Consider the following 9,837-nt stretch of genomic DNA (forward strand, 5'->3'; position numbering starts at 1 on the left):
CAACCAACCAAAGCTAACAAATAAATTTGGATGGAAAAGTATATGGAATTAAGAGATTATCAGCTAAAAAATAAATAATTTAATTAATTTATAATTATATTTAATTAATTTTATTTGTTGTTAATTTATAATATTTGATATTAATTGATTTTTATCCTCAAATTAAAATTCTGAATAATACGTTGGAGAAATAGGGGGTGGAGATCATGGAACTTCCAACAATCCCGATTCTTAATATATAAAAAAATTTATAAAATATATAAAGAACATCCATTTAATATGAAAAAGAAATATTCTGATATTTAGTAGAAGAAACATCCTAATGTCTAGTATAAGTATCATCCACGTAAAAATTTTAGATTTACCCACAGACATTTGGCTAGTTTTTGGCTGTTATCCTCTTGGTTCCCTAGCATTGTTGAATTTGGATTGGTTGAGTAGTCAACTCATTCGTCCGTTTAAACAAGCGTCGAGAGTTCAAATTTTATCTTGTACATGCAACAACTCATTGTTACCGTCGGATTTGAAAATACGGTAAGAAACCATAAAAAAAAAGCTAACAAACAAACTCGTAACTCGTTCACTCTCTTTACGCGCTAATTCCTTTGAAAATGAAAATCCCCAATCCAATATCAACGCACACTTCAACTTCTGAGCCTTAAGCAAGGAGCTCAACAATTTAAATGAAAAAAAAAAAGAGTGTAAAATTTATATCTGTTTGAACAAGTTGAGTGCAGATTATAGGAATATATATATATATATATATAATAAGGGTTGGCATTGGTCCCTGTTTTGTTGCAGGTAAGCAATGTAAACGGGAGAGAAAGGTAGCTTTCATGGCGTCGAATACCGCTAAAGTTCAGCTCTTTGGGATATGGGCTCTCTCTCTCTCTTTCTCTCTGGTAAGTCCAAAGTTTTGTTCTCATTGTTTGTCTCGCCCTTTTCACACCTCGTCCGTGTTCTTCTGCACATCATAACCCTTTTTCTCTTCTTCACCTTTTTTTTTTGTTTTTTTCCCTTCCTACTCTGACCTCTCTCGTTGTTTTTCAGGCACCTGTCATGTTCTCATCTCTCTCTCTCCCCTTTTCTTCTATCTACCCACAACTAACCTTGCTTGGGGTCTGGTTTTTCTGTTGGATCAACTTTTGATCGTTTCCGTTGTATTGATTAAAATGCTGTGATGTGCTATGCTTACTAGTCCAACCTACTCTCGAACCCTCATTGTTGTTTGTGTATATTTTTATTGACTGTTTCACGAGACAAGTTTGTGGCATTGTTTATGTCATAATCAGTGTTCACTGTTCAGTTGTTTTTGTGTTTAACAATGGCAGCTTCAAAATTTGGATGATTGGTTTTTGGCTTGCACAGATGTGTTTCTCAATTAAAGGTTTGCGTGTCCCCATCATGAAGGCGTGAGCTGAGAATTGATCGTTGTTGACTCGCTTTTTCAACGGATAAAAAGATCCACGCTTTTGTTCTTTTTCTCTGCGTTGGTCTTCTTTTGAGTTACTCACTTTCAAGATGTTGTGCGCTTGCTCCGGGGAGCAATTCAAATTGGAGGAGGCGCCGCCACAGTCCCCGGATTCTCTGGCGACAAGGGATTTCTCAGCCGGTGGACTTTCTTCCAGGACTGCGGATTGGGAACCCAAAATCGATGATACCCAAGTTGACGAAGTAGAGTCCACTCTTAAAGAAGCTCTTTCCTTAAACTATGAGGTAGCAATGGAAATTCAGTTTGATCAAATGAGCATTTAATTAGATTATATGGGGCTGTTTTCTTTTTCCATTAAAATTTGATTTTCCAATTTTCAAATGAATTTCAGGAAGCCAGGGCTTTGCTGGGGAGGCTTGAGTATCAAAGAGGGAACTTTGATGCTGCTCTTCAAGTATTTCAAGGCATAGACATCAAGGGTTTGACCCCTAGGATGGTCAGAGCCATAGCTGAAAGAACCAGGCAAAGGAAACCACGTTCCAAGGCAGACATTGTGGTTGCCAATGTGATGTCATTGCATTCAGTAAGCCTCCTTCTTGAGGCAATTTTGCTTAAAGCAAAATCATTAGAGGAACTTGGCCGATATATCGGTACTGTTTTTTACTACCTTCATAATTTTCATATGTTGTTTGACTAAACATCTGTTTGCTAATTGGTGCGGATTTTGCATGTAAAATATTGGAACTTCCATTTTTCGTCGAAGTGGATCTTGAACGTTCTTCTATACGAATGAATTGAATATAAGTATCTATATTATGTTGATTATAGAGATGTAGATGTAGATAGAGTTTTGGCTTCCAATGGTCCCAACTCAAGTGACTTTTATGCTTTCTCTTTTACCAGAGGCTGCAAAGGAGTGCAGAATAATTGTGGATACAGTTGAATCTGCACTTCCTAAGGGAATGCCTGAGGGTATTGGTGAAGATTGCAAGTTGCAAGAAATGTTCCACAGAGCATTAGAGTTGCTTCCAAACTTATGGATCAAGGCAGGATTTTTAGATGAAGCTGTTACTGCATATCGTCGTGCTCTAATCAAGCCTTGGAATTTGGAGCATCAGAGATTGGCTGCTGTGCAAAAAGACTTAGCTAAGACCCTACTCTACAGTGGTGTTGAAGTAAGTCTACCCTCTCAGTTGCAAGTGTGGGGTCCAACAACACCCAAGAGTAACATCGAAGAAGCAATACTTTTGCTGTTAATACTCATGAGCAAGGTGGGAATTCAGGAAATTGACTGGGATGCTGAAATAATGGATCACCTTACTTTTGCTCTTTCCGTTACTGGAATGTGTGAGTCATTGACAGTTCACATAGAGCAGATCCTCCCAGGGATCTATAGTCGAGCTGAGAGGTGGTACCTTCTTGCTCTGTGTTATAGTGCAGCAGGACAGAATGAAGTAGCATTGAACCTTTTGAAGAAGGCTTGTGGTAGTTCTGAAGCAAAGCAAAGACCTCACTTCCCTTCATTTTTGTTTGGAGCAAAACTGTGTTCACAAGATCCTAGCCATGCTCATGAAGGCATTAACTTTTCGCACGAGGTTATTGATCTAGCCAAGCATCGAAATGAGCATTTCTTGGATCAAGGCTATAAATTTCTAGGCATGTGCTATGGGGCTGCAGCTAGAATTTCTGTGTTGGATTCTGAAAGAAGTATATTTCAAGGAGAGTCTCTGAAATTTTTAAATCGTGCTGTGGAGAATGGAAATGGTGGCCCGGAAGCTATATTCAGCCTTGGACTAGAAAATGCGAAGCAAAGGAATCTGGATGTGGCTTTTGACAACATGATGATGTACTCAGACATGACAGTTGGCAGCTCAGGGAGAGGTTGGCAGCTGTTAGCACTTATAGTATCCGCACAGCAGCGGTTTAAGGATGCTGAAACTATAGTTGATTTTGCTTTGGATGAGGCTGGGAGGATGGATCAGCTAGAACTTCTAAGATTGAAAGCAGTACTTCAAATTGCTCAGCAGAAACCGAAACAAGCAGTAGAGACCTACAGAATCTTGCTGGCATTAATTCATGGAAAAAAGGAGCATTGGCATGAAGATAAGAAACTTGGTCAAGCAATAGGATTCAGGCATGAGGTGTGTATAACTTTTATGGGAAAATTTGAAACATCCCATGCATACACTAACATTAAAGTTGATTGAAAAGAAGTGATGCCACTTGTCTATTGAAAGCTGCTAAACAAATAAGATGGTTATGTCGATATTAGTGAATACTGACGAGTCATGATGTTTTTAAATATCAGCTAAAAGTAACTCCCTCAATCCTCTCCTGACCCAGTTTTTTATGCAAAAATTTTCAATGATCAAAAATTCTATGGAAGATTGAATTAATGATCAGAGACAGCTTTTATTATTATTACTGGTGGAGTAATGATTATATTCATCTCCTGAATTCTTGAGAAGAATGTCCTTAACTTGTTCACCATTCTTTGCAGGCAATAAAAGAGAAGAATTTGGAAACAGAAGCCTGGCAGGATTTGGCTACTATTTATGCAGATATCGGTTCATTGATTGATGCAAAGTCTTGTATTGACAAAGCTCAATTAATAGAATTTTTTTCTCCAAGAAGTTGGCATATTACTGGTAAGGACTCTGTCTGCTCTGGTTTTTAATTTTGTTTCACTACTACACATATTCACGGTGATCGTATCACCATGCATGAACACTTAAGAAATCAGTAATCTCCAATTCTATGTCTGCACGATATTGCAGGGAGGTTGTTGGAAGCTCAATCATTATACAAGGAAGCTTTTGTTTCTTTCTCGATCTCATTATCAATCGAGCCAGATTACATTCCCAGTATTGTTTCAACTGCAGAATTGTTTCTGAAACTTGGTATGCAGTCACTTCCAATTGTAAGAAGCTTTTTAATGAATGCTTTGCGATTGGATCCCACAAACCATGATGCATGGTTCAACCTTGGATTAGTTTCAAAAAACGAAGGTTCCTTGCAGCAAGCAGCAGATTTCTTTCAAGCTGCATATGAACTGAAGCTTTCGGCTCCGATCCAAAAGTTTGAGTAATTTAGACTACGAAAATTTGGAACCAAAAATTGAGCTCAACTTAGAGCAACATAGAAAACACACCAGCAGCAACCAAATGGAATAAATACTCATCCTACGGTTAACCACTACTTTGTTAATGATTTGTTCAAATGTATAGCTAATCTAGCACCTTTTTCAATTCTATAGATTTACATTTATTCTGTTCAAATCAATTTTCCTGGCAAATGATAACAGGTGCCATATATACAGTTGAACTTGCCCATGCTTGTTTCTTTTTTCTTTTGCACCTTTCTGATATTTTTTCTGTATTCTGAAAGGAAACTACTCTGATATTCTTCATTATTCCAAATGATGCCCATTTAAGGTATTGAAGGTGTGAAGTTCATGAAGCTCTACACGATTTCAGTTTGTTTTTTGGATTATAATTTAGAAATTATTGTCTGCTGTGAGAGTACTGATATATAATAATAATAATAATGTTTGAATATAATTTGATCACACTTTTGATTTTCGGTAGGTTGATATCAGCAAAGAAAGATAAAGAAAGTAAAGTGATTGATGCGTTCATTTTTGACAATAAGATAAAGGAGTTGATTCAATATCAAGGAAGGGGGGGAAAACAAATTAAAGAAAACACCAAACTACATTCTCATCTTGTCCTTGTTTCCTTTAAACCATAAATTCTTTGCAATAAAACAAAATATGTCTTGGTCAGAAAGACAACAAATGTGACAGATTGTACAATTGTTTGAGAGAGCGTTTGTTATCTTCGGATCTACAAAGGGAAGCTGGCAGTGCATGCAGAGAATTTGACTGGTCCTATACTTAATACTGCACCATAACACAACACACAAGAAAAGAAAATCTAATGAACAAATAATGATGCTCTAATAAATTGTGAACAGACACTTCCATTTTGCCCCCAAAGAAAGCATAATTTCCTATGTTAATTAGAAGATACATAAATCATTTACCCTATACCTTACATGTAAGAAACAGTTGACTCGGACAGACAAATTAACTAGCCTCAACCCATCTGCCACTGCATCCACAAATAACTTTTTTTGTTTATGATAAAATTGGGGTGGAATTAGAAGAAAAATAGTAAAGAAAAGGAGGTAACAAGATGCAATTAATAGCTTAATGCAAGCTAATTAAGGATTTCTTGTTGGAAAAGTATATGGAACCAAGAGGTGATCAGCCAAAAAGTAAACAACTTAATTAATTTATAATATTTGATATTAATTGCTTTTTAATCCAAATTAAACTTCTGAATGATACGTTGGAGAAATAGAGGCGGGGATCATGGAACTCTGCTTTCAACAATTCCAATTTTTAGTATATAAAAAAATTTATAAAATATATAAAAAAACATCCATTTAGTATGAAAAAAAAATATTCTGATACTTAGTAGAAGAAACATCCTAATGCCTAACATAAGTACCATCCACATAGAGGTTTTGGATTCACCCAGATATATTTGGCTGGTTTTTTGCTCATACCCTCTTGGTTCTCTAGCATTGTTGTTTCTTGTTTGAATTTTATAACGATGAGAGGATATTATTATATAATGAATAATAATACTTGCCAGAAATCAAGTAGGGTGTTGAGTCGCTAAACTTTTACAAATGGTTCGTCATTGTCATTGTCGCTGTGGCTTTTGGAGTTGGAGTTTGAGTTTTGATCAGATTGCTTTTCCGCTTCTGGTTGCTTTCCCTCTTCTTTTGCCTCTCCTTCTTGTTCTTGCCTGCATAAAACATAAAATCACCACAATAATAATAAAATTCAAACCCCCAAACCTAATTGATTATATGCAATAATAATAACATAATTAAGATGGCCATTGCATGCATGCATGCATGTGTAGAGGCTCATGTATGTATCAATGTACGTATGTCACCTCTCACCATTTATGTTGCATGCATGCAGAGAAAGTACGTAGAAAAATGTATTAATGGATAATTTAGATATACATAAAAATATTATATTTTGCAGGAAATAAATAATCAATTTTGCAGGAAATAATTATGTAACGATTAAAAATCCAATAAATCCTTGAGAGAGAGAAAGAAAGTACTTTTTTTGGGCGGCTTCAGCGGCTCTAGCACGGGCTTCTTCTTCGGCCAATCGCTCTTCCTCCTTCGTCATACGCTTGCTGTTGCCTCCGTCGAAGCAACCAAAGCAAAGCCCCATCTTTTCTCCGACCACCCTCTCTCCCTCTCCTTCCCTCTTTCTCTTTTTTCCTTCTTTTTTTTTATATATTTAATGTTTATTTGGCTGCCCTGTACGCTTTCTACAATCTGTACTTTTTTTCCTTTTTTCTAAAATTTCCTTACCCTCCCCCCTTTTTCTGTTCCAGTTTCTATTCCCTTATATTGAGGAGGACACCATCACCAATTAATATCTATCCTATATATTATTTATTATTTTATATACACCTACACGCACCAATTGTATATACAAGAATGATGTATGTTTACAATTTTTTTTTCTGAAATAAAAGATATATATATATTTTTTATCTTATTTTATATTTTATGAATCACTTTTAAGATAGAATTATTAATAATTGAGAATTATTAAATAATTATTTAATATGTTTAACTAAAATATATTTTAATAATTTTTAATTATTAATTTTTGCATGTGTTTTTACCTATTTTTAACATCAAAAGTAGAAGTTTATAATAAAAATAGATTTTTTTAAATAAAATAAAAAAATTATTATTTTTTAAAAAAGAAAGAAAATAAGATTATTTACTAAGATATGCTTTTTTTTTTTTTGTGTTAAGAAGTAGTTCGCTCAAGAGAGGTGATTTGCTTCAGTTCATCTAGGGGAGAGGCGAACTGGGTTTTTCTTTATACAGTTTGCCTAAGTGAAACATGATTTGCGTTTCACCTCCTTAGTCCACCCTTCTTAAGGGCGATCTATTCCCTAGCCAATGGTAAAAATGTAGCCTATAAATTTCAATGAGTTTGAGGTATTAGTTGCATTAAAATTTCATTCCCTTCAACTCTATAATTTATCTCTATAATTCTTATTTATCTATTTCTAAAATGTCTCAAATCCCATTATTATCGATTCATTAGGCTGGAGAAATAAGATATTAAAGAGTAACCATTAAAATATATTGTATAGTACACTCAATTTGAAATGAGTTGTCAATAATAGAGCATATGCATTTTTTATGGCCCAAGGCAGGAAAAATTGAAGTGTGAATATACAATGATTTTTATTCTTATATGCAAACATCAATAGACCATCGAAGGTTGGATTATTCGAAAGTGATAGCTCAAGTTATCTACACAATGATTAAAAGCATATCTGACCATTAGCATAAGATCGACCATCATGAGCGTGCATTTCGTCAATGTTCAATGGTTCAGTAAGGAAAAGTGCTGCAAACCATTGAACTACCTGACAACACGATCCACTTAATGCCAACTCTACGATCGGAAAGCACAAGAGTGGACGCACGACACGCCATGAGGCTTCAACTTCAACTATACTCTATGGAATGATGTGCTGGATAAGCAGGTCAACATATTTGGAATCCAGTTGACCTGCGCACAATCCACACACAACAAAGTAAAAAACAAGACAATTGCAAACCAAAAAATAACAAACACAAATATATTTAAAAAAATTGTGATGATTACGTAAGTTATAAATCCTAATGTTGTTGAGAACCCGTCTCCAAATATAAGTCTGATTTCCACAATATTATTGTACGGCTCGAAATTCACCCACCTATACAATTTCATGGGTTGTCAAAAATTACACATCCTTAAACATTAATTTAGGGATACAATCAAACAAATAAAAAAAATGTATAAATACCTCGAGACCAAAGGAAACTTATGCTCAAATACGTGGGGTCGACAGGCAAGGATACAATAATGAAATGCCCAAAAGAGAAGCAAATCCCCGTATCGACCCAAGTTCTGTTGCCTGTAATTAGTGGCATGGCACATCTGTTGGTATAAAAAAGCCAATACAGTTGAACCCAAAGATAGCTGGTCATAGTAATTTAGATCCTCCAAAAGTGCAGCCTCCTCATGTGAACTCAACAGTCAGACACGTTTGATGTCCCTTATAATTTGCATGATATGGTGTACTGCATGCATCAATTGCTCGTCCGTCGCATATTCTTCTGAATCCCAACATACTATCTCTTTAAACCATGATAACTTGTCGCCTTACTTGTTCTAACCCTGTCTATCAATGAGGCTTAGTACAACTCCTAACAACTGCTGACATATGTCCACCATCGAACGTTCCTGTTAAAAAAGCTCCTTTCACCCATTCAGCCACTAATAGGATCTCCATTAATATTAAACCCCAGCTAATAAGGTACATCCTTTAGGGTAATGGTCATCTCTTCATAGGGCAAATAAAATGTGTGTGACTCTGCCGCCACCCCTCGATCAAAGTGAACATCAACACCAAATTATGGTCCCACTCAATCATATTGGCCATATGTTTGAAGTCTGCTTATTTGAGTTGAGGTATGTCCTCACAAGCTCATTGGACCACGTCATTGCCAGCAATATGGTTAATCCTATCTAATCTATACAGCATATCTTCGTAGCCTCTTAATAAGTTTTGCTCATTAAGCTAACCTAAAATAAAATATTAAAAATAATTATGACTAAAATTTAACTAAAATAAATATAATAATAATAAAAATAATTAAACTTAAATGAATATAATTATAACATATTAAATCTAAATAAAAAATAAAATAATTAGAACATATTAAATATAAACTAAAATTTAAATGAAATACTATTCTAAAAACTGTTTAAATATAATATTATCTATTATTATTTAATATAATATGATCTAATCTAAATATACTTTTTGTATAATTATTATCTAATTTGATATTATCAAAACATTTATTTTTAGAAAAGAAACTTATTTGGAGAGAAAAAAACTTTTATCCGCAGTGAAAATTCTAAAAGGAAAAGAGGAGAGTGAGCATGTGGGAATTTTGCATACAAAAAAATTGGTAAAAGGCACGACTGAGGAGTGAGATCAGATCGCCAAATTTAAAGGCGAACTGGGTGATAGGAGGACAATTTGCCAATTGCATACAGAAAAGAATTGAGTACAAAAAAATAGTTCACCAAACCAAGAGGCAATCTATGTTAAGGACAAAAAAAAGTTGGTTTTTCATAAATAAACCTTTTTTTTAAAATAATATTTTTTATTTATTTAAAAAAATATCTTTAAAAAATTATATAAAAGTAGAAATATATCTAATTTTAATATTATTCTGTTGGTTTGATAGTTTATTAAATGTTTTATCAGAATCTTATAGTTTAAAGT

The 9,837-nt window shown here is 34.5% G+C and overlaps 1 protein-coding gene and 1 long non-coding RNA gene across 4 annotated transcripts; one reads left to right on the forward strand and one right to left on the reverse strand.

Annotated features, from left to right (window-relative positions):
• The first annotated feature begins 593 nt into the window (after positions 1–593).
• LOC148561316 (protein NPGR1-like) lies at positions 594–4,907 on the forward strand. 2 transcript variants are annotated; one of them, XM_088489438.1, is made up of 6 exons: positions 594–902; positions 1,332–1,716; positions 1,824–2,082; positions 2,336–3,573; positions 3,933–4,080; positions 4,210–4,907. In XM_088489438.1, the coding sequence occupies exons 2-6, from the start codon at positions 1,522–1,524 to the stop codon at positions 4,518–4,520; spliced, it is 2,151 nt and encodes a 716-aa protein (XP_088345564.1). In that variant the 5' UTR covers positions 594–902; positions 1,332–1,521; the 3' UTR covers positions 4,521–4,907. The 2 variants fall into 2 exon arrangements, with proteins under 2 accessions (XP_088345564.1, XP_088345563.1); XM_088489437.1 differs by having other exon boundaries at positions 661–902; positions 1,369–1,716.
• Positions 4,908–5,070: 163 nt separating this feature from the next.
• On the reverse strand, positions 5,071–7,126 carry LOC110264438 (uncharacterized). Of its 2 annotated transcripts, none has more exons than XR_015886092.1 (4): positions 6,580–7,126; positions 6,091–6,249; positions 5,484–5,544; positions 5,071–5,333 (listed from the first exon to the last, which is right to left on the reverse strand). It is a non-coding gene; the product is annotated as an uncharacterized LOC110264438 (long non-coding RNA). The 2 variants fall into 2 exon arrangements; XR_015886091.1 differs by having other exon boundaries at positions 5,489–5,544; positions 6,580–7,123.
• Positions 7,127–9,837: the final 2,711 nt, after the last annotated feature.

This window comes from Arachis ipaensis, chromosome B6, assembly GCF_059453495.1.
Source record: "Arachis ipaensis isolate K30076 ecotype BB chromosome B6, ASM5945349v1, whole genome shotgun sequence".
Lineage (NCBI taxonomy): Eukaryota > Viridiplantae > Streptophyta > Magnoliopsida > Fabales > Fabaceae > Arachis > Arachis ipaensis.

Coding starts and splice junctions, on each gene's coding strand:
- LOC148561316 (XM_088489438.1), top strand. CDS start 1,522: ATGTTGTGCGCTTGCTCCGGGGAGCAATTCAAATTGGAGGAGGCGCCG. Junction 1,717..1,823: donor CTCTTTCCTTAAACTATGAG/GTAGCAATGGAA, acceptor AATGAATTTCAG/GAAGCCAGGGCTTTGCTGGG. Junction 3,574..3,932: donor CAATAGGATTCAGGCATGAG/GTGTGTATAACT, acceptor CATTCTTTGCAG/GCAATAAAAGAGAAGAATTT.